Source organism: Thermobia domestica, chromosome 4 (genome assembly GCF_964235325.1).
Source record: "Thermobia domestica chromosome 4, izTheDome1.hap1.1, whole genome shotgun sequence".
Lineage (NCBI taxonomy): Eukaryota > Metazoa > Arthropoda > Insecta > Zygentoma > Lepismatidae > Thermobia > Thermobia domestica.
In genome coordinates this window covers 274374758-274400502 of record NC_137457.1, presented here as the reverse complement: position 1 = coordinate 274400502, position 25745 = coordinate 274374758, and the positions used below count along the sequence as shown (strand labels likewise).

General features: G+C 36.6%; 1 protein-coding gene across 1 annotated transcript in view; it reads right to left on the bottom strand.

Moving 5' to 3' along the window:
* LOC145683519 (uncharacterized) overlaps positions 1 to 25745 on the bottom strand; it is a 375576-nt gene that overhangs the window by 323180 nt on the left and 26651 nt on the right. Inside the window, exons 4-5 of the mRNA XM_081754860.1 lie at positions 21230 to 21361; positions 12738 to 12805 (exon numbers count right to left, since the gene is read on the bottom strand). Of these exons, the coding sequence (XP_081610986.1) occupies positions 12738 to 12805; positions 21230 to 21361 (200 nt within the window). The remainder of the gene's footprint in view (positions 1 to 12737; positions 12806 to 21229; positions 21362 to 25745) is intronic.

Genomic DNA, 25745 nt, shown 5'->3' with positions numbered 1-25745 from the left:
AAAATAAATTAAGAACTATTTTGTATGGTTCTTTATGTTATTCTTTACACCAAAAATTATTGATTAACTCTCATACGCAAATAATGGCACAGGCTAGTCGCGCACATGAGAAGGGATCTAAAATCGAAAAATTATAGTAGATCAATTTGCTGTAGACAAACCGAAGTGTTTTATTTTAAAACGTTGCTATGTTTGCACGGTTCAAATACAGTGAACACTCTGAGTGTGTCCCTAAAATGGATCATAATAATAAACATTAATCATGAACATAAAAACAATATAACTGCCGCACGATAACATGACAGCAAATGATTTAAAAACAAAATAATAAGTAAATCAAACTGAATGTACACTCATGTCCAAAATTATTGTCGCATGTCTATAATTATGTTGTTGCAGGAATATAATTTGATAACAAATTCGCTCGGTATTTCTTATAATGTTAATATGTGTATAATCGGCAAAGACATGTATGTGGCAAATTTCATGTCAAAAGAGCAGTAAATAAGAACAATAAAACGAAAATAAAACTTTCTTATCCATTTAGCAACATTTTGTATTGCTCATTCTAATTTTCGTATTTATAATTCTTTTCCTATCAAATTTACCACAAATATACATTTACCGACTATACACATAGTGTCAATATTAAAAGTACCCAGCAAAATCATTATCAAATTATATTCTTATAAGAAGACAGTTATAGATATGCGACAATCATTTTGGACATGAGTGTACATGTTTCGTCTGTAGAACATACACCTGTATATCTGTAACACAAATAGTTTCAAACCAAGGTATACTGGGCTAACTGCGACGTAAATTTCTTTGATAAGGCAAATGTGAGTTGGTAAGTTTACTGACAAAGTTGTTAATAATTTCGCTTCTTTCCTTACATGACTATTAAAATTTCTGCTTTCTGATAGCCTAGTTCATGTTCAAACATGTTTGTCAGGTAGCAAAAGTACGGTAGGTATGCAAAATACATACGTATTCAATCATTAGGCACACTATTTTAAAGCGAATATCATATTTTTAGTATAGATGGGTGGAATTACTACAATAATATTTCGAACCGTGTAGAAGTAGTCTTCAGTATACCACACATCTCAGAAAAATATTTCTTTGTCACGGGGATACAACTCTTTAAACAATGCAAAACTGAGTTTCTGAAGTCACGCCATCAAAAAATCAAGCGTTTTGGTGTGACGTCATATCATCGGTATTCCTCTCTAAGCCGAATTAAATCCTTCAGGGTATCATTTCATATCGCAGTTTCTTAGTGTAAACTACAAATATATTTAGTAGAATAGTGAAAATAAAAGTGATGAATTAAGTAAACTATTTTCTTAAGAGGCCTCATCTCGGTGAAATTAAAATACCACTAACTTTACAGTAATTATGTGATATCTTCCATTAGATAAAAGATAATCTAAATGTGGAACAAGAGCTCCCCAGACAATATCATTTTACATGAGATACCGTTATCACCACTTACTTATCGATTTCGAGACATTTTGAAAATCGGCATTTATTTTCGCGTTTCTAAGCGGTTGAAAACGGAAAGTCACTAGATGACTTGTGATAATAGTACCTCACGCAAAATAATGTTGTCTAGGGCGCTCTTGTTCCACATTTCGATTATCTTTTATCTATTGGAAAATATCATATAATTACTGTAAAATTAGCGGTATTTTAATTTCGCTATGATGAGGCCTCTTAATATAAACGTAAGACATATTCTTTTATTTTAAAATACATTAAAGGTCATTTGTAATGTTCTACCATTAGAAATAATTTAGATACTCGTATATATAAGTAGAATTAAGTTATTATTGCATTAAACAAACAAACAAACAAACAAACAAAAAACAGGCGTACGTTCAGAATATTTAAGCGATCATATTATTGCTTTTCTTTATTTTGAAGTTCTGTCGTGAATTTCCATGCTACCTGTATCATACTATAGCTACAAATAAGCACTTTCTGCACCAAAAAGCGCTTAATGCCTTTTCAAAAAATCCGTATCTGAGTACATTCTTACATTGCTTCTTCTATGTACTGTACATATTAGCAGTTTGCCACCCGAAACCATTACTACAACTATTCTTATCTTAATGTAACAAGGCACGTATTATATAGCGCCTTACTCTTTTTTTACTATATTTCTATGAGAAGAAAATCTTTCGTGATCACCGCGGTGGTTTAGACTTGAAGAAAGCTGTAGTGAATAGAGGCAGAGAGATGGTTATGCTGCCGAAAGAGCAACATGAATAAGAGAAGTACTCGAAAATTTTTCTTCTGACCTAGGCACCAGTTCTCAACATTAGCAACCATAATAAGACTATTTCATACATGCTGCTACTTAATGTTATTTCTGGATTTAAAATATTAGACTCCAATCTCGTATTTTCAATCACTTTGTCTCCCTGTTGCCCGGGATGTTGCTAACCTGAACAAGAGGAATATTGATAGAAATTTATTATGTATTACAATAGTTACTTTGAAATTTCAACTCTTTCTTTTCAATAACCTCACACGGAATAGTGTTTTAAACATGCAAACATACGAACATATTTATATTCTTTCCATGGTCAGCTATGAGGTGATTAATGTTTGGTATATAATGGTACACTTGCGGAAGATTATATCTTGAAAGTATTGCGTTTTGTATTTTTCTAGGTCTAAGAGGGAAAAATATCATTCGAACGTTTGAAGAATTCAGACCTTTGTTAAGTTTCGTGCGTGTAGATTGATTTCCCTTTTATTGTTTCATTGACTGGAACAGCATATTGTTTATTATTCGTCAATGCATTACGAATATTCATTAATAGAGGACACGGTGGATTAATAGTGGAGAGCTTATCTCTAGTACGAGGGGTCCTTGGTTCATGCAAAATAAGTTTGTGGTGGACAATATCGTGTCCATGAGTTTTCTCGCAATTCTGACGTTTACTTTCACATGACCATTCCACCGATTATTTTATAATTATTTGAGCGCTCTCTCAACTAAGCAATTCTCATACGCATCTTTGACGTCGGAGATATGGGTTCGATTCCTAGCGGGAGCATATGTGGTTCGAATTCCACGTTAAAATTTAGGTCAACGTCTCATATAGCATCGCGGTTGAAAGGGACGCTAAACTAAAAAAAAAAAAAATCAACATCATCATTAATCATCTTCCTTTGCCTACAAGGCATAATCGCCCAACATAAACGCAGTAATTTCATTTTATTTTATTTATTAATCAGCCCATTGTAGCTAGTTAGTTTTCATTAGTGTTACAATATCAGTACATTTGTAGAATCAACATTTGAAAGTGTAAGTTATCTGAGTGCAAGGAATAATTAAAACACTAGCAGAGTAGTAAGACGACTGCAGCACAAAAAGACGGTTTGCATACCAGCAGAATTTACTTAAAGGAAAGAAATTTATACAGCAACAATGACAACACTACGGAAACTTTAATTTCCTGTCTACGATAAGAAAGTGAGTTTATTTTGCGGAAAGACTGGATAATTTTATATTATGTATTCTATATTACACCACCAGCACAAGCACTTGCTAATCTTTCAACACTCTAGTGTCGTCACTATTCAGAAATTTGAATAATCACTATTGATCAGTTCTATTAAATCAATTTGTTGCGCTTCCGATTTGATAGAAGTTGCTTCCTAGCTACTACATATCTACTAACATTGAGTTTTTTTAAAGTTTTAAGGAATCATGTATTATATTCTATACTACTTACAAGAAACTAAAATATACATAAAATGTAAGAGGAGATAACTTGAATGCTTCAACAAAAGGAATGCTCAAATATTCATGTTCCGTCCCGCAGCAGCATTGTTTGACCCTAGTTTCAACTCGTACAGCATTCACGCCCTTATGACGCTCTCTGGAGGTCCCATATTCACTCTGTCTTTACGCAAGTTCGCTGTGTAACAGAACTGCCACAACCAAGCAGTAGGCCCCTATGTTGGATATACACTCACCAACAACTGACCTTCGCCTTAATTATAATCGCATTTAACTCATGGTGTGAGAGGCCAACTGAACACAGACCTCCACAAAAAGCGACAAAACTTTCTTGGTTACAACTTCCATATATTAAATTGATTTCACTTCAGTAGCAGTAATCACACAAACGAATCAATTGTAATTATAATTTTTCTTTGTAAAGTCAAGTATAAAGTTTGTTAATTATTTGCGTTTTAACGATTTGTGGTTTCCTTTGATTTTTTAAAAATATATGATGATACATACACGCATCATTTAGTATAAAATAGAAAAGGAAGTATGCCCGTTTCCCCTTCGATTTTGTTTTTAATTTTACGTTGGAGCATTCAAACAAAACAAAACGTATCCTAACATATTATCTTTTCTGTTGAAAGTGCGTCTTCTTCAGCACGAAAAGGGAGAACACGATTGTATTTCTTTTGGTACTTACAGAGAAAGTGTAGCATTCCAACTAAGATTAACTCACGCATAGGAAGTTAAAATCTACGTATTAAATAGTCTGATTTTTATATACAAAAAATAATTTTCTTCAGAACGAAAATTTTTGTATAATTCACGTCTCGGTAATGGCATTATACTCAAGCCCAGCATACAGATATTTATCGATTGAATTTAACCTAGAATTGAAAATACATTAAATACCTGGGTTTGACAACGGTCAGATAGCGACCACTGTGCAGTCCTTTGATGATTGAGTTTTGCGGGTTACTTCGTACTATGTGAGGAGCAATGCTGTGAATGAGCACACAATGATAATATAAAAGGAAGCCTGATTTCTAAAGAGATTAAATTGTTGGCTCCTTGTTATGTGGTGTAAGTGGACGAAGTAGTAAGTGTGATGGAAATATCACGGTGAATATTATCCACGGTGACGACAAAGTACACAACTCATGTCAACAATATCAAGTGAAAAGAAAAAGGAATCGGAAGAAAGTGCTCGACGAAAGGTTTCGCCAACCATTAAAGCTGAGTATCCCTTAGTATCACCGTGGAACCACAATGCATGTGTTAATGAGACTCAAGCAGTGCCTTGCACAACCTGTGGCAATAATCATAGTACACGAGAGTTACGCGAGAGTTACATCGCATGCAATACATTTTCAGTTTGGAGTGAGAAACCTCTCAAATCAGGCAATTCGGAAGAATAAAATGTAAACCTTGCTTTCGCCATTACTCACCCTACTTAGACATAATTGAACATCGGTGGTCTATTTTCAAAACACAAATTTTGAAAAGTTCTGCGTCATCATCCTTTCTTATGTAACTGATTGATGCTAAGCACACTGAGTAGCGGAACATTAAACTTATTACAATATAGGACTTCTATGCCTTCATTCGTATGAGAACTGTTCTGAGAGGGAACGTAGTCGAAAACCATGTTACTCTGGTAGGTTGCACTCCTGTTAAATGTTTTTGTTCAGCAGATCAATCTCTGCATGTTTCTCAATGTGTTCAGTAATATTGCATAAAACGCATTATTTTATGAAATTTATATCCACCAACACACGGAAGATATTAAGTAGAGGTCACCGACTGCCTAATTCATGAACTAAGCTTCATACTTTACAACTCTTAGAGAGAAAGGAATCAGATATATGCAGAAATGCCCACACTAATTTTTCTAGAGAGTGAACAAGAAAATAACACACAAGTCACAAATATACATACTTTGATGGACATAAAGCTTCATGTAAAAGGATTATTATTTACGTACATCGTGTAACTTTATTAACTACAGTAGATACGAATAAGCAAATCGAATACGTTTTGACATGTATTTTGAAGAACCAAAACAATTTTAAATATCCGGGGGGGGGGGAAATCCTTGCTTTGTGAAACTTCGTAAGAAATCTACATAATCTAAATTTTACGTACTAATGATAGTATCTATAGAGGCAGTGTCAACATTTCAAAATACATACGGCCTCGACATCTGCATATTGTGACTGAGATCAACTCTAAGCTAGTTGACAGGTTGCACTCTTGTTAGAAGATGTGTGATTCTTAATCTTTCCATGTATGAAACCAGTGTTTCTTTCAGACATACTGTTCCGGGGGGGGCACACTTAGTATTCAGAGGGGGCACTGTTGGTATTATTCTATTTTTTATTATGTTATAAATGTACTATTTTGGTCTTTTCCGGGGGCACTCTCAGAGCTCCGGGGGAGCACTGCCCCCTAAAAACGTGTCTGAAAGAAACACTGGTATAAAACTATACTAAAGGGTGAGCTGGTGCTTCTCTATTCCTTTAATTCATTAGAATACTGAAACCTACATTTACTCGATATTACCTGCACCATGTTCCAGGCAGTAGTGTTCGCCTAGATCCTCTGCACTATACAATTAAGATACTGTAGGGCATGAACATAATATGTGTTTTACACACTAGTTTAGTAGTATATTAACATTACAAAAGACAGGACCAGTGTCAATGTAATCGAACAACTAAATTATACTGGAAACCTAACTCCAGTAAAGCTTCCATCACCAGGTTTTCCTACTTGACTTGACGGCGTCAGAGAATCCACAGAAACTGCGTGCTATGACATGTTAGTAGTGTGTGTTCCACCAACTACCGATTGTTATATTCAAAACAAGTTACGTTTTATGGTAATCCATAAAGTGGATATTAATACGGCGAAAATCGTCTATATCGTGAAACAGAAAAGAAAATAAAAATACTGTTAGTTCCTGCTGGCGACAAATGTTTAGAAGATTGTATTCAGTTTAAATGAGATGTAGATAATGCTTATATTTAATTGAAATATTCGTAAAATTAGTGATGATGAAGAAAAGAAAGAAACTGTGTTCGTCATTGCACTGGAAGTAAGCCACACATTACTATAGTTGTTGCCCAATTCTGTTAGAGGAGAATGTTAAGCTATGCTCCGCTTGATTGATGTTTACAATACCAAAATTCCACGTTCCATAGACATAGAATTAATCATATGCAATGACATTAGGACAAAGCGTCTAGTCAAACATCCAAACATTTCTAGTAGTCGATACCTAGATGGAAACGATTACTGGGATTCGTGCTTTTCTTCCCTTTACCGAAATACCAGCGATACGTCCAATGTCAATCACGTAGATACTTTAGATTTGTGAACATTATTTTTCTCCTGTAAAGTGTGCATTCTAGTCTCTCGAAAGCGTCTCACCGGCACTTAAAACATCCCTTGTATACCGAAAAAGAAGTCTCCTCCAGTAGAAGCTCACTGTAATACCATTGTCAGGAGTGTTGCTCATCCCATAGAACACAAGCTAATGATAAGATACAGTATTTCTCTATCAAGCACATTTTATACAGAAGAATAATGAAAGTGCTGGGAAATTATTTGGCCATCAGACTGGCCATAGGTGAACATATAGAGATCAGGTAGACACAAAGGAAACCTCAGGAGATACATTGCCAACAAGCATGTCCAGCGTTATAGGTTGAAGGTTCACTTCAGGTGTTTCTTATATTTCTTCAACCTGGAACCAAGAATACGCTAATAGCATAGTGTTACATAAATCAAATACTGGATCTGGAGCAATTCACTCCCATCCACGTCATTTATCGTAGTCATGTCTTGTAGTATTTATCATAGTCATGTATCGTAGTCATGCGAAACGGCTCCACTTTCTGCCAACAGTGATTGAAATTCACTTGTGTAAATTCAGATCTTGAAAAATAGGTTCATGAGATGAGTCTTGTTACTACCTTCCATGCTCTTGATGGAGTTTTTATATTCGTATGTAATTACATTAACACTGTGATATGTTAAAGTATAATTTTAAAAATTATACACTATGTGATCAAAAATACCTGGAAACCCCAAAAACATACCTTTTTCATATTAGGTGCATTGTGCTGCCACCTACTGCCAGGTCTCATTATCAGCGACCTCAGTAGTCATTAGACATCGTGAGAAAGCAGAATGGGGCGCCCCGCGGAACTCACGGACTTCGAACGTGGTCAGGTGATTGGGTGTCACTTGTGTCAGAGGTCTGTATGCGAGATTTCCACACTCCTGAACATCCCTAGGTCTATTGTGTCTGATGTGATAGTAAAGTGGAAACGTGAAGGGACACGTACAGCACAAAAGCATACAGGCCGACCTCGTCTGTTGACGGACAGAGACCGCCGACAGTTGAAGAGGGTCATAAAGTGTAATAGGCAGACATCTATCCAGATCATCAACCAGGAATTTCAAACTGCATCAGGATCCACTCCAAGTACTATGACAGTTAGCCGTGAGGTGAGAGAACTTGGATTTCATGGTCGAGCGGCTGCTCATCGCCACACATCACGCAGGTAAATAAATGCTAAATGACGCCTCGCTTGGTGTAAGGAGCGTAAACATTGGACGATTGAACAGTGGGAAAACGTTGTGTGGAGTGACGAATCACGGTACACAATCTGGCGATCCGATGGTAGGGTGTGGGTATGGCGAATGCCCGGTGAACGTTATCTATCAGCATGTGTAGTGCCAACAGTAAAATTCGGATGTGGTGGTGTTATGGTGTGGTCGTGTTTTCTTGGAGGGGGCTTGCATCCCTTGTTGTTTTGCGTGGCACTCTCACAGCGAAGGCCTATATTGATGTTTTAACCACCTTCTTGCTTTCCACTGTTGAAGAGCAATTCGGGGATGGCGATTGCATCTTTCAACACGATCGAGCACCTGCTCATACTGCACGGTCTGTGGCGGAGTGGTTACACGACCATAACACCCCTGTAATGGACTGGCTTGCATAGAGGTATGACTTGAATCTTATAGAACACCTTTGGGATGATTTGGAACGCCGACTTCGTGCCAGGCCTCACCGACTTACATGGATTCCTCTCCTCAGTTCAGCACTCCGTAAAGAATGGGCTACCATTCCCCAAAATACCTTCCAGCACCTGATTGAAAGTATGCCTGCGAGAGTAGAAGCTGTCATCAATTCTAAGGGTGGGCCAACACCATATTGAATTCCAGCAGTACCGATGGAGAGTGCCACGAACTTGTAAGTCATCTTCAGCCAGGTGTCCGGATACTTTGATCACATAGCGTATATTAGCATTTCGTGTTTCATCACAATAACAAAAATGTTTAAGTTTCTACTGATACATTAATAATCGGAGATGTTGTAGTAATCTGTATTTAGTAACCAAGAATACTGAACGGCTTACTTGGCTTTATGTTATCTTCACTCTGTCATATATTGTTAGAAAAGTACAACTACCCACAAAACAAGTTATAGTCGTAACAATATAAGACTTATTTTGTCTCGCCTTGCTTTTTAAGACGAAATAAAAATTTCAGAATATACAATAAAGTTAGTGCAAATTGTAATGTATGATCCGTCAGTTGGTGTAGTTTTACATTTACTATAAGGTAACCGAGAAAGTTCTGTCGCGCTCTGTGGAGATCTGTGTTCAATTGGTCTTCACATCGGAGGAATGCGATTGGAGATAATGCGAAGGTCAGTTGTTGTAGTGGGTATATCTGACACAGTAACTGGTTGTGGTAGTTCATTACACCGTGAACCTGCGTAAGGACAGAGTGAACATGGGACCTCCACAGAGCGTCATAAGAATGTGTATGCTGAACAAGTTTCAACTGAGGTCAAACGCCAATGCAGCGTGGCGGAAGATATACCAGGCCTTTTGTGAGAAGTCGTGACTACGCGGACAGTGAAGCGGTGGTTTAACAAGTTTAAAGACGGAGATGAAACACTCGAATACGCGCCACGTGCCGGAAGACTAACACATGTACAAAGTGAAGCTCTACCGCAGCAATTGAGGTGAACAGTGACCAGATAAGTGAGGAACTGGAACTACAATTCAGTATGAGTGGAGAAACCATTTGGCAGCACTTTCATCAACTTAGGAAGCACTTTATACACTGCAGATCTGGTATGTGTTGTACAGCATTCAAAGATGTACTGTTACGCAGACGACACTCAATTGTTTATAAAAGCCTTGCCTCAGGACTTACCACAAGCTGTTCGACTCCTTAACCAAAATTTTAAGGCTATCAGTAACTGGTGTATTGATAACGGTCTTGTTATTAATCCCTTAAAATGTACTTATACTGCTCTAGGTTCCGCTAATCAACTTAATTTAATTGTTCCCGACAAATTAGAATTACAAATAATGGACTCAAACATTAGCTATTCACGTTGTGTAAAAAGTCTTGGAGTACAAATTGATGATAAACTTTCTATGAATTATCACGTCTCTACTCAGTGTTAAGAAAAGTTGTCAATTGTCAGTTGTCATTACCAGTCAAGAAACTGTTAAATCTTTATTTACTCAGCCAACAAAATTGAAGTTCAGGTACCCATGATTTGTATTCTATCACTTGAACCACGTAAATGAAATTAGACTTGACTTGGTACATATTCTCTATTAAATAGTCATGCATTGTAAAAATATTTCACCACTCTCCCCCCTCCATTGTGAATCACAACCATAGCTTATTTTGTCTCTATGTTATTGATCGGTTTGTGTTTGTTTTCATGTTTGTATTTGTATGTTTTCTTTTCTTTCTTCACTTGTAGTACGAGGAAGAGTCAAAAAGTAGTGCCTCCCTCATTATATTTTTTTCTATTACAGCTACTGACTTATCTATGTATGACGTTATAGAGGTAACCTTCCTTCACTAATGTAGTCTTTCTTTTTCAAATTGAGTTATTAGAACCAGGGATCTGAAGCTAAAAGAAAGAGTCTTCATCGAATTTTTGGCGAAAGAAGGTTGTCCACCTAAGGAAATCCATATGCACTTGAAGAATGTTTATGGCGCAACAGAGAAACAGAAGTCGCTGATAAACCAAGAAGCGGTCGGCCGACAACATCAATCATAGATGCAAATCGAGAACGTGCTGAGGAATTGATTCGAGGAGACAGGCGCATTACAGTTCAGAGTGTTGCTGATGCATTGAACATCTCGTATAGTTCTGCCCAAATAATAATTGCTGACTTGGGATATCACAAAGTGTGGGCTAAGTGGGTACCTATGCAATTGACTCTTGATAATCGGAGGAGGCGAGTGGACATTTGTCCAGAGCTCATGGATGCATTTGCAGTTGAAAATTAAGATTTCTTAAAAAATGTGGTCACTGGAGATGAGACGTAGGTACACCTGTATAACCCTGAGAGCAAAGTGCAATCCTTGTGTTTACTTTTATCTGTTTGGCCCTTTAAAAGAACACCTACGTGGTTGCCGAGGTCAAAAAGCAACCTCCTGAATTTTTCCAAAAAGGTTTTGACGCCTGGTCCAAAGATGGAGTAAACGTGTTCAAATTTATGGACACTATATTGAAGGGTTGGATTCTGTAAAGGACAGTTCAGGCTATGCTCTGCAATAGCTTGTCTTGTTCTATGTTCGTCAATAAATTTTTTGTGACACAGGAGGCATTACTTTTTGAACCCCCTCGTACTTACGCGTGTGAGTGTGTTTTGTTAAGAGTACCCCTTTTCTCTTTTCTTTTTTTATCATCTTAGTGTATACCTGTATTTTTGTTGTATATAACCGTATCTTTTGACTCAATTGATTGTATTTTTCTTTCTTTTTCTTTTGTATAACTCAATGTACTTCCTTGACAAGGATTAGTTGGTAGAGCAGCAATATGCTGAACATCGCCCGCTTCAATAAAACCTTTTTCAATTCAATTCAATTCAATTTCAGTCGACGGGTCCCACATGATTTGACTCCGGGCCAGAAGACAACGCGAGCAGATACCTATGTTTCTTTGCTGTCTCATCTGAGGAAACAGACATTTCTGGACCGGGTGTTGATATGTGATGATGAGAAGTGGGTCCTGTACGAAGCTCCACGACATCCCATGAACTGTTTCCAAAATAGCCGAAACGAAAACTGCACAAGAAGAAAATCCTCCTTTGTGTTTGGTGGACTGTTCCCGGCATCGTGCATCGGGGAAGGCTACCAGCTGGTCAGAGCGTCAATGCAACTATATGCTGTCAGCAGTTGAGCCAAGTTCAAGGTAGACTCAAAACTCTGCAGCCAGCACTTCTGAATCTCAAAGATGTCCTCCTGTTACAGTACAACGCTGAGTCCAAGTGATTGGGATGACCCGGGACAGCATTCTACGCATTGGATGGGAAACACTGTTGCATCCGACATAATCCTCGGACTTTGCATCGTCGGATTATCACCTGTCCCATTCCTTGGACTATCATCTTAGAGGACGCAAGTTCAAATCCCTAGTAGAGGTGCAAAATACACTTGATAAATTCTTCGCTTCACGGAACATCAAGTTGTATCGTGGCCATGGAATTCCAGAAGGTTTGAAGAAGGTCGTTGATGCTGATGGGGACTATTTTTGATCTTACGTGTCATATCAATGTTTGGAGGTGGCGGGTGAGAAAACAACAGAACTCTCTTGGTTATCTTTACATGATAAATCTTTGACCGTGTACTAAAGCGGTTCATAGTAGCTTAAATTTTAGAAATTTCTCACACGGCAATATGAACTTTTGTAAACAATCTTTATAAAATTATCAAAATAAACATCTTTCTTCTAGTCTCTTTTCTGAAAACGAATGCTCTACTGCAACAAAAAAAGAAAACAAACGTGATCTCTCAGCAGGTAAAGAATACGGTGATTTAGAATCATTGCGAAAGTTCTAAAAGAAAATATCAATTAGAACAAGTGTATGAAAAATTAGCAACAAAACATTATTGTTTTTGTTTTTGTTAAAAACATATAGATTCTAATACTTACTTTCTGGGAGATCTTTCAGAGGTACCGCCCCCATATCGTCTTTCCATACATCGGAATTTGGGCTTTCTCTGTAAATAAAAGCTGTTGTTAGTGAGCTCGTCGGTAATCAAAATGTTGATAAGAAAATGTATTGGGTTAACTGCAGCAAATAGGGTCGCGAAATACAAAATGTATAGTTAAATGAAAAACAGTACACGAAATGTTAGCATGAAAGTAACAAGAAAGGTCATGAAACGTCATTAATATAAGGTGGTTATTTAGAAAGAAAAGGGAGTTTAATTTCTGAATTATATGAGGTCTCGAAATGATGGGATATTAGGTAAATAAGCAACAGAACATATTATGGCACTATATCAAAACTAATGACTTATTAACTAACCTAGAATGTGTATGCTACAATAAACAACGAAAATGCAGCAATGTTGAGTGGAAACTAGGAAGAGAGAGTTGCATCTAATCAAGTGTGATGAAATGTGGAATAATTTGAAATTTCCTTTCTATGGGACCATTACAATTTGTACCATATGCGTTTTTCATGGTACATTGCGTTATTTCTCTTCTATTTGAGCTTTTTCGTCCGTTTTTTTTTTCAAGTCCAGAGGCATTGTAGAAGACATTACGTATGGTTTCAGACCTTGCTGCGTCGAGACATAGGAGGTGATGACGTCAAAGTCTAAAATTTGTATTTTCGTGTAATACTTTTTTTTGGAGGGGGGTTATGTAAAGTATTTTTGGCGGGCTTATTTTTGCACGTAGAAGATTGACATTTTGCACAAACATGCAGTCCACCGAGTAGTATTTACCAGATATTTTTTTCAGATTTCTGCGTTAAAACAGGGGGGATCCAGACGGTCAAAAAGTTGAAAAAAGGGATATTTTTACCCCGAAATCCCGTTTTTCCTCATTTCCCCGCCTTAGATACATGATAGAGGCAAGTGAATGGTACTGCCTGAAAGGCAGTTCTATTCTGAAGAGAATGATGTGCGACACATGGCCCTAGTGTAATTAGGGAAGTGTCAGGGAAGTTTTATCAAAATATACTTCTGTATAGGGGAATTTTGCATATTTTCGGTATTATTTTTTTGCGGGCTTATTTTTGCACCTAGAAGATGGACAGGGGGATACAGAGGGGCTAAACGTTGAAAAAGGGAAATTTTTACCAAAAAATCCCTTTTACGGGATTTTACCGCCTTCGATACATGATGGGGACAAGTGAATGATACCGCCTGAAAGGCAGTTCTATTCTGAAGAGAATGATGGGCGAAATATGACAATAGGGTGATTAGGGATATTTCAGGGAACGTTTAAAAATTTCCCTTTGTATACGGGAATATGGGACATTGTCGTATATTTTTTTGGCGGGCTTACTTTTGCACCTGGAAAATTGGAATTGTGCATAAACATTCAGCGCACCGAGTAGTATTTACCAGATTTTTTTCAGATCTCTGCGTTAAAACAGGGGGGTCCAGGGGGGGCTAAAAGTTGAAAAAAGGATATTTAGACCCAAAGAATCCCGTTTTTCATCATTTTCCCGCCTTAGATACATGATGGAGACACGCGAGTCATACCGCCTGAAAGGCAGTTCTATTCTGAAGAGAATGATGGGCGAAACATGACCCTAGGGTAATTAGGGATGTCTCAGGAAATTTTTTACCTGAGATCATGGTGTTTTACGGTAAGTTGGGGCATGGTGGGAATTCCTGATAAAATTTCTCCCGCCCTTGGTATTCAAGATAGAAACTTGAAGTTTGGCACACACATTCAGTATACCAAGTACTATTTATCAGATTTTTTTAGATGGCTAAGTTCACACAGGGCCGCTCCAGAGGGGCCAAAATTGCGAGAAAAAATTTCCCTCCGAAATTTTCCCTTTGACATCATTTTCCCGCTCCTAGTATACGGTATGAGCATGCAAGTGGTATCATTTGAAAGCCAGCTCCATTCTGAAGAGAATGAGGTATGACCCATGATCCTAGGATAAATAGTGACGATGCAGTAGCTGCTTGTCTGAAAGTCTAAAAAATAGCCCAAAAACCCAAGATCTCTTAAGGGTTAATGTATAAAATATGAGATTGAAACATGTTAATTAATCTTCTAATCTTCTAATATAAATACAATAAAGAGTTTGTTTGTGTGTTTGTCTGTCTGTCTGTCTGTGTGCGGTCTGGGGACCAGACGAGTGAACCGAGAGCTACCAAATTTTGGTCAGGGGTAGCTTGGCCCACGCCCCAGATCAAGACGAAGTCCTTTTTTCAAATTTCGAAGCAGGGGGTCTCGGGGGAACGTTTACCGGAACCGGATTAGGAACCAGACAAATTGACCGAGAGTTAACAAATTTTAGTCACGAATACCTTGGTCCAGGCTCCAGACCACAGTTAAACGTTTTTATGAAAATTCAAACCAAGGGGGTCTCAAGGGGCGTGTAAAAGTGCCGGGACATGTAAAAGTAGTAGAAAATGACCGATATTAGTGTCGAATTCATAGTTTTCGCGGTCGTTGTAATCAATAGTGAAACTCCGATCGCATTCACTTCCAAATTCACGCTATTCGGCTCCGGGCCGGGTTTCACTGAGGGGGGGAAGGGTGAGATACTGAGACATATAAAGGTAATCCAAAATGACCGATATTAGTGTCAAATCCATAGTTTTCGCGGTCGCTGAAATCAATGGTGACACTCAAACAGGCGTTGACTTCCAAATACAGCCCCCGTGCGAAGTATGGGTATATTCAACTAGTATTACAATAAGATGGTACAAGTAATCAAAGTATTTCGGAATCTTGTTTCTTATATGTATAGTAAGATATAAAAGTAAGTTGCGCCCTCTAGCACGTAGTACTCTATAAGAAGAATATGATTAAATAAAGTGTTACGTAAAAATACTGTACAAATTACCATAAAAGTGTCGCAAAGCTATGTCACACACAAAGCATGTGCTTTGTGTCATATAAAGTGTTTATTGTCACTATCCTTGTTTATGTGTATATCAACCTTCGGTAACGCGTCTGCTCCCTAAGGACGCACTCCTTCACTAAGTTTTGAGCCCTCATTTTTGCGCTCCTGTCTTGGCTCGGTTAGATAGCGTCCGTTCTTTGTAGTAGCCAGATAGCGCCAAGTTGGTTTACGTTCGTAAGTTAATTCGTGTCTTGAGGACTGCAGCTTTTATGCCGTATATGCACTAGCTATATTTATACTCAACCCTTCTAAAATCAATATGCCCCTAATAACGCAACTCTTTTCTTATGAAATACTTTCTAAGACAGTAAGAATACGCTTTGTGCTAAAAGAACTTCATATTTCATAAATATTGGTATCCATTTGTGTGTTAAGCTAGTACAGGAAAAAAGTATTTTTGTATGTATTTTGTAATCTGTGATGTTCCAAACAAATAATTTGATAGAAGGCTTCGCACTAGACCCCACTTAGAAATGTATTTACAAAAACTGTATTATGGTGTTCTTTATAGTGCTGGTGGTAACAATGTTTTCGTTATTTCTTAATACTGAGTTGTTGCAACACATAACAGTTGAAAGGCACTACTTTTGTAGTATACCATACATATGAATATGTAACTGCTGAAGAGCAAAGAAAATATAAAAATAATAAATACTTGTAATTAGCAATTAAAAGTGGACGACAGAAATGGAAGAGGAGTAGTTCTAGGTAAGACATACAAAAATAATATAAAACATAAATAGTAATACAACGTTTGAAATATGTTCCTGTGGGTCTAATCCAGGTTCACTCTTTGCGGAGGATTAGAATGTACAATATATTGCATTTTTTTTATTACTAACTTCGTGGACATTACGTAAAGGTGACGAAAATCGACTGGAAGCCTTCGAAATGTGGGTGTGGAGAAGAATGGAAAGAATTAGTTGGGTAGAGCGGAAAACGAATGAGAGAGTGTTAGAAATGGTGGGTGAGAAAAGAACACTTCTAGATATTATTAGGAAGAGGAAGAGAAACTGGTTGGGACATTGCCTAAGAAGAGATTGTATCATGAGGGACGTCCTAGAGGGTATGGTGGCGGGAAAGAGAGGGAGGGGGCGAAAGAGACTACAATTAATGGATGATATTAAAACAGAAAGATCATACGTGAAGACGGAAAGGTTAGCGGAGGACCGTGGAGCATGGAAGCTTCTTAGCTGCGGCAAGTGACCTGCCAATAAAGGCAGAATACCTATGATGATGATGATCAGCAAAATGAGCCAAATTCGACTAGACTGGTAATCAGAGCAAGTCTTTTTTTTTTAACTATTTTTCATTCCTATCAGCAAGATGAGCAGGTCTTGGAAGGCGACATCTTTCTCTTTGACCAAGGACCAAGTGCATTTTGTTATGTAAAAACAATTTCCGAAGACAACATCGGTAGTAGCTATTATAGTTTGATTAAACAAGGGTTCAATTTTTAGGTAGCTTTTTTAGCGTTCCTAATCTCAACCACTGTTTTGTGTTAGTATTAATAACCGAAAAGTCGTTAAATTTCAACTTAAGAATTATGTAACAGTAATAATCTAAAAATTATCTGATTATGTCGACACATAGCTAGCTTAATTTGAAACTAAGTAATTGCCTTTATTGTTTGGATTTGAAAGAAGTAAGAGTAAGGGAAGGAACTTCTTCTTAATACAAACACTAACTTCAATGATTCCCAGATTTTCCTTTATCAGAGAAAGTTTCGTTTACCATGATTCCCTGGCCACATAGTGAGGGTCAAACTACACAGGGGTGCCGGTGTACCTGAAATGCTGACACATAAAACAGTGAAAAAGCTGATCAAATTTCAAGGCATAAATAACCAGTCTTCGTGAACTACGGAGCAGTAGGCAAAGTGAAAAAGTAAGTGATACAGTAGAAATCAGTTCATCTGGCAGCTTAATTTGATTTGAAATAGTTCAATTATACGTTTCCCGCCATCTCAAATTTAATTTCCTAAAGGATTGCAATAAGCCGTTCTAAACATGATATTAGTTCAAGACTAATATCAATAGGCAGTACAATTTTATTGTGACTAATCCTGTGTATCCCAAGCAGTTTTAATTTGTACATTTTTTGTCGAGTTTCCCCAAGGAATGAAGTTTTACTTTTATTTATCCCGACCAGTAATATGAGTAATTAATAACAAGAAGGAACAAGTCCTTAATTCCACTCGGATGATTAGCTTCGCTTTATTATGAACCCTAAGCAGTATTAAGGGGACGGCCCAATGTATCGTAGTTGCGAACGAAATCGCCTGTGGTGCAAGCGGTCCAGGGCTGACTTCTAGTATAGACAGACACTCGGTTAGAAAGGTGTAATAGAGATTTAGACTTGCAATCCCAACAGGCAAATTCCGAGATTGTACCTTACAGACAAAGTCAGATGCCTGGACTTTGAAACATAGTCATATCAAGTGTTTCTTCACATGTCTGTGAATGCTATATTTATGACGTTTGGATATTCACAACAATCTAGTAATAATTTATTAATATTGATGAGTTACTAGTTCACAGTGTAAATGGGGAAAGAAATTGTTCCTAATTAGAATGTTTGAAGAAAAATTTATTCGTTTCCGAAAGTAATTGTTCCCCACATCTGCAGTGGTAATATTTACGTTAACGCTTCTATTCTGGATATAAGAAGTAGTAAGCAAGAAATGTTTCTCCTACTGAAATGTTTCCCCTGAGAAAAACGTTATCGTTCGTAAGTTGTCTTCATTCAATTACTTTTTTCAAAGTTTGAAATTATTGACAGCTATAAAATTGTCGTAACTCTTTGAGATTCAAAAAATAAGGTGATATATTTTTTTAAAAAGGTGTTTTTAGTGACTGTCCAAGATCCTTGATGACAACACCAAAGGTTAGCTGATTCAAAATATATGAATTTGGTCAATTTTAAATTTAACTTGAGCTATTTCCCAAAAAAGGAAATTAGCAAGAGTAAAGATAGACATTACTTACTCCTTTAAAGAATTTTGGAGGCATTTTTAGCAGGGGTGTCTAAAGGGAGTATCGCCACTTCAGAAGGTCATGAGTAATTTTGAGAGGGGCAGAAGTTCAACTAATCTGACTTTGAGCCTCCAATCATTTTGCAATTACATTAACACCAAGGAATTAACCTCTTATTTTCTAGAACAGGCGTGATTAAAAATGTATTGTTTCATATTTAGAGGTTGTAAATTTATCGCTTTAAATCTTTTATCTAGTCTAAGTTCGAAAGCAGTGTCAAATCCCGTTAATTTTATTAAAAATAATAAACCATTTATTATGAAATTACTTTAAGTCAGACGGGGAAAGAGGCTGCAGTGAGGACATAAGTATTCACTGAAAATTCAAGAATAACAATGTATGCTTATTTGAGTAGGAAACTATATTTCATATCTCTCTCTGAAAATGGCAAAAATTATCCATATGTAGTATACGAATTACTGACAAGGAACGGACATGAACATGTCATTCGGACATTCGAATCAAACCTAGGCCTTTCGACAAACATAAAAAAAAGATATGTTCATGACAAAAAATTAGCTGACATGGACAACGGAATAAGTTCCTGGGGCCCTATAACCCTGTTAGTATAAAGAAAATCGTAGACTCGCAATGAAATAGCTATTGCGTCAACACTGTTCATTGGAAAGTCATTGTTTATAGTTCATTCTCTTCAACATGAAACAAGCTTTCTGAGGTGCTATGTAATGGAACCCATCACGTACTTAAACGGATAAAATTTCGATAATGTCGGGAAAATTCCCTCCAGAAATCCCTCCCATCAAATTTGGCCCCCTCTGGAGTGGCCCCGGGTAAAATCACACAATCGAAATATATCTCGAAAACACTATAGGGGATAATAAATGACTGTATCAAGTTTTGTTTTGATAGACGGAATAGGTATAAGGGAAAGGCTCTATAGCAGCGTTTCCCAACCTTTTTCAACTTGCGGCACACTACGGGTGTAACTTGAATTCTCGCGGCACACTCATAGATATTATTATTTGTAAATATAAAATACCCTGGTAATTTATTTCTGTGATTAATTATCTTTCTCACAGAGAAGAAAGCTCGATCACTAGTTTCCACCCGTGGTTAATCATTATGCTTACTTTTCATTCTAATTTAAAAAATAGAAAACAATTCAATGAAATATTGGACTCAGGTTTGCCAAACTACGCTTTCTATTTCGAAAACTGTATCCAATCATTCACTAAGAAGATAGACCAGTAAATAACGAACAGACAAACAAATCTCTTTTACTTTTAAAACACAAATATAGGTAATTTGTATTCATGTTTGCTTTGTCGAAAGTATTGAACGATATTTTAAAATTTCAGGTTACGAAATAGTCTGCAACAATAAAGGAGCAACAATGGTCATAACAATGATAACAAATACTTTTTCCAACATTAAAATTGTACACAAGAACAACACGGTATGAAACTTAAAATTGTAGATTCATAGTAATGTGAAATACAAATATACATTTTCCCATATGCCTTGCAATTTGATTGCTATAGAGTTAATAATTTTGTTTCTATTTTCTCGCGGCACACCAGCGGCCCATTCACGGCACACCTGTTGGGAAAAGCTGCTCTATAGCAATACGCTCTGTACATAAGAAACCGAACCTATGACCTGACTTATAAAAAGAACATTATATAAAAAATATAAACACAGTACTACTTATCCTGATATCGAAATTTGTACCACATTCTCTGTAGAATCAAGCAAGCTTTTCAAACAGTAACCGTGCTACAGTTGTATCGAGATAAACCCACGTTAACCACCAACACCCCCAGCTATGCCGTTTTGTTTCCTTTTTCGTTCTTACTGTGTCATACAATATCTTCTTCTTATTTTTTTTTATAAGGATATACCTCCGATCCGTATATCTCATAGTATTTTTCAAGGTATATTTTAATTGAGTAATCCCACCAGTGTGAGAATTACCAAGGAGAATGATGGCAAAATCACCCTCTGAAGGATTGGATGTCTCCTATAAGTTTTTGAACTTTCCCGTATTAAATTTCCAGCATGTGAACTTTATCCCCCTTAAAATGTATTTAATTTGCACACTGACTCCTACTAGCTCAACTGTCGCTTCAGAGGATGCGTAACCATTTATAATAGAGCTATTTTGGAAGACAGGTTTTCAACTTATCCCAAATTTCCCTTAGAATGCTTAAATTAATTGGTGATATGCAATACGTAATTGATTTGTAGGTAGGCATGATTGGCAATTTTAATCCCTTATTTTTTCGTTTTTTTTTCTTCGAAATACCACAAAGAAGAGTAAAGAATTGGGTGAACTTAATGGAAACCACCATTTGATTTGAGGGGAGAAATCAGAAGCGTTGGAGTGTATGTTATAGGATATTGAATCATCGCTTACTTCCAGAAATGTCAGGAGGCATGTAAAGTATATGGGTGGTTTCGCCGACTGGGAACAAATTCAACCTTACATATCGCTGTGTAAGCAAGTTTATAAAAATTACTTATTAAATCCGAAAAATACTTACCTTTATAAAAGGATGCCTAACTGTGGTGTTATTTTCGGTGAAGGTCATACTAAATTCCTCAAAATCGCCTGTCAAGCAAAGAAAAAAGTAGCTAGTTGTTCTGGATCTTGCAGAAATGGTTGCTTCCTTAACCTGTAATTAAAAATATGCACCTAAATCATTTGATACAATAAAATATATTAGCTCATTTATTTATTGCAAGATTTAACCCATTTAGAACTCAATTGCAGTGTCTGTAAAAAGACAATCTACTTAGCTATTTAAGAAGTATTTAAGTGTATACTGTGTATAGAAGATTCTGTATTCTTCTGCATCTGTATTCTTATGTGTCGTAGATTATGTTTTCCATATACTGTAGATTGTACCTATTGTAGATCATATTTTCCATATACTGATAATTTTCTTCTAGAATTTGTGTGGAGATCGTCACCATAAAATAAAAAGTGATAAGATAGGTTACAAGTAGACTCACAAAATTCGTTAAATAAGTCAATGTAATGTATGTGATTATGCAACAGCTTGAATAAAATCATGGACAGTTTGTTCTTATGCTATATGTTGTGTTCTTAAATTCATTTTATACAGAATAAGAGAAATATTGCTGCGGAATAGGAGAAAGAAATTAAATGAATGAACCTTAAAATGAAATGAAAGAAACCACTTAAATTCGGTGTTTTGTGTTTGTCTCCGTAGGAGAAAAATGATATGATAGTAGAATAGGTTTCTAGAAAGGATGCAAACAAGTAGAATAGCTCCGTAATCCTCAACTAACACAACGTAGTAGGCTATATCTTATATTTGCTTTAGTTGTATGGTTCTCAACCTAATTCGTATCACAACCCCTATTTTATCACATCCTCTTGCCAGCAACTCACTCTATAATTTCTGGTTTGTAATAAGCTTGTGTGGAACTTTAATTACCTATTGAGGATATCTCACTACATCCATCTATTTCTATAATAGTAGAATCAATTTCTTGTATATAATCGATACTGTAACTTCCTTTAAAGCGAAAGGAATAAAACTAAATTTTGACAGTTCATTTATACATTACAAATATTGAATCCGATCCGACATACTGTTTCAAAACGGAGGCCGTTAGAAAATTTTAAAACTTCGTAACTCCCTTAATTTTGGGTTACATGATAAAAAATAAATTGATTTCTAATTTTGGGTAAAAGACTTGGACAGCTGTTAAAAAAAAAGTTATTGAATATTTTAATTTTAGTAACGCTGCCAGTAGTGAAATCCCACTATGCTCAGGAATCTCATTAGCTTTCAATTTTATTCGTGTTTCAACATACAGGTTTTGTTCCATTTCTATTTTTCTCGTATTTCAATAAGCAGTTTTTATTAGTTTCATATCGTATCTCTTTCATTTAACGTTATTTTTAAACAACTCAGCAACTCTAGAAAGTGTTTAGTAGACAATTTTTTTATTTTGTTCTTAACAGTATGCATAAAAATAAAAATATGCCTGTGAGAACAAAATTCAAAATATTATTTAAACAAAAATTCCAGTATTAAATTCTGATATTCATCTCTTCCGATTATCTTCGCGACTTCTAGGTTGAGAAACCCTGGAAAGACTTCGTTCTTGTTTGTAAGTTGCTAATAGTAGCACATTCGCAATAAAATCCACGTGTTCTCAGTTATTCTGCAGAATAATGGCAAACAAAAAGAAGCCAGTCAGACAGACGACAACTCCAAAAGAAACAAAAGAAAAGGGATTGCTCTTGTGAAAAATCGAAAATTATGTGTGATACACTACGCATAAAACGAACCTTACATTAGAACGAGAAATGTAATCGAAAAAGGCTTCTATAAAACCTTTCACGTCAAATAACTGCGGCAAGAGAGTGACACTACAAAACTGCACCGCTTAACATCAATTGGCATCGAAATTCCTACTTAATTCCTACGACATAAACAAACTCTGTGTTTTGCTGGGACTACCAACATTTCACAAAATTACCACGGTTGCTGAGTCAGTGTGCTGAATCATGTGTCGCGGAAAATTGTCCACTCTTAGTGGATAATTCACCATATTTGGAGCTTACTGCTATAGTATAGTATGTAGTAGACATCTTGTTTAACAAGGAGCAGTGCGTATTTTGCCAGAAATAGTACTAAAATGGGGATCACGAAAGAAGGGAAAGGATTTTTCCTATGAAAAATTAATGACATGTGTGACTAGAGCAAGTGAACGAGCCATTAAAGAAATTCCTATTCGATAGGAAGATGAATCGCTACCATTTTAAATTCAAGAAGTGGATCTGATGTCAGCCGAAATGAGGTACCACATCTTGTCCCAGATCGTCAACCTGAAATTGTTCATGGAATAAACATACCTAAAGATAAATTCGTTGAAAGCGAACTCTGTGCAGATATGACAACCAGTCATCTCCCTCGGGGATTTAATCGGTACTGGGAATCTGTCATAATATAACGAATGAGAAAATCAACTAGAATAACTTGTTTTCTGTATATATAAAAAATTAATACCGGAACATTGACTCGTACGTCCATAAAAGAAGTGAACTATGTGAAGACATAAAATACGCAATTCCTCTGCTGCTATTTCATGAATCAAGACGAAATTTTCAGTTTAAATTCAACATAAAATGGGACACAAAAAATTCATTTTATTATTCCTGTGGTTTGCTGTGTTGAACCGTAATAACTGTTCATTGACAGAAAGTCATACTTGTACTTCCATGAAAATCATTTATTATAAAACCTGTGATGACTATGAAATAGTGCCAAAGAGAGGGCGTAACCCTCTAATGGCTAGGGCTAGGAGACACTCTACCAGCATACCATTTTGAAATGAAAATATATGAATAAAGTTTAAAGTACCAATCCCTAACCCTATAACCTTAAAAAAAAACTATGAAATACATATTCTTTGTTACTAGTTGAAGGATTAACCCTCCGTAGTCATTCTGTGGTCTCATAGACCCCAAATAAATTAATTTTATCTGATATTTTTCTGTTGTTTTTTGAAAACTTTTCCATCCATGTAAAATCAATTGGTAACGCTGCCTGCAGTTATGGCTGGTAAACGTCCTCAATTGGAAGCTATCTGTTATACAAGACGGTTGTGAAGTGTGTTTGGGGATCCAACAGAACCCATTGTGACCGGTAAGTAAGCGTTTGCTTCTCTTGAACGCTTTTTAATTCTACTTGTTTTTCTTTCTTTCTGACATTTCTATTCATGAAATATGCTTCAGATTAAGTTAAAAGAAGATCAAAAACTTCAACCTTTGCCTCAAAATAATGATGGTGATAGTGATAGAGAGGGCTTTAGTATATCTTTTAAGTACAAGGGACAAAAGCATTAACCTTTTCAGTACCAACATTTCAAGCGCTGAGCCAGTAGTTTAGACCTCAGTAACTTGGCTCCTAATTAACGTATAGAGATGATTTAGGTGTGTGTTTATCTCTTCAGGAAGGATGAAAGTTTCCAAGTGTGTGCATTTCGACCGCATCAAGGGTATCGCAATGGATTGATATGAGAAATTGGATGTTTTAGTTACCCTCTCCCTCAGCATTTGGGAGAGAAACTGTCTTACCAAAAGAGCTACACGCACAAAAAGTAGCGTTAACGAAGATAAATGAACATACTAACTAGTGATGCCCTATATATGGCGATTGGGTTTGCGACGGGTGAATCAGAGGGGTATAGAATTTACCCTTTTTAACTGTATATTTTTATAAAAGAAAAGCATATTACCTGAAAATTGTAGGACGCTGCCAACACTGTTATTTACCGTACGCCAAAAAGAAATAATAATAATAATAATATCACATTGAGTTCAGACATTCGGAACAATCATATCAAATTAAAAGAGGAAGCTACAGTACCGAGGGAGAAAAAAATTCGGAACGTCTTTATGAGAATATACACAGTATCGTCTGCCCTGACGTTCGCAGCCTTAGCGACGTCCTAATTGTCATAGAGATACGAACAATACCTCGTTGTAAAGTTCATAGGGCGCAACTTCTGACGAGGTAACCTTTTTACCTCTGGTGAGCAACTCATAAAAGAAGAAGAAGAAGAAAATTTAAAAGTCGGGAAAAATACACTTTTTCGAAGTTAGGGACGCTCTGGCAACGCTGCTATTTGTCGCACGCACGAGGGCACAAATGTTACCTTGTTAAAATCTGTGTCCAATAAGCTTTCCAATGAGGTATGGTTTATATGTCTGTGACAGATCAGGGGAGTAGCTAGGGCTGCCAACGTCCGGGAAGACCAAAATATTTCGAAAAATATCTACAGGGTGATTCCCTTAGGAAACATGTTCGGATTTTTTCTCACTTGGTATTGAATTTTGACCCTTCTTTTCTTTTACATGGTTGTACCCAATGTCTGGGGTACACGTGAAAGTATTGTTTCCTCCGTACAAGTAACAGTGTTACCAGTCTTTCACGAATTTCCAAAAACAAATAAGTTCTCGTTATTTAAACATATTTTTCTTCCTCCTCGTCTACGGGTTTGGTACGGCGGGCACAA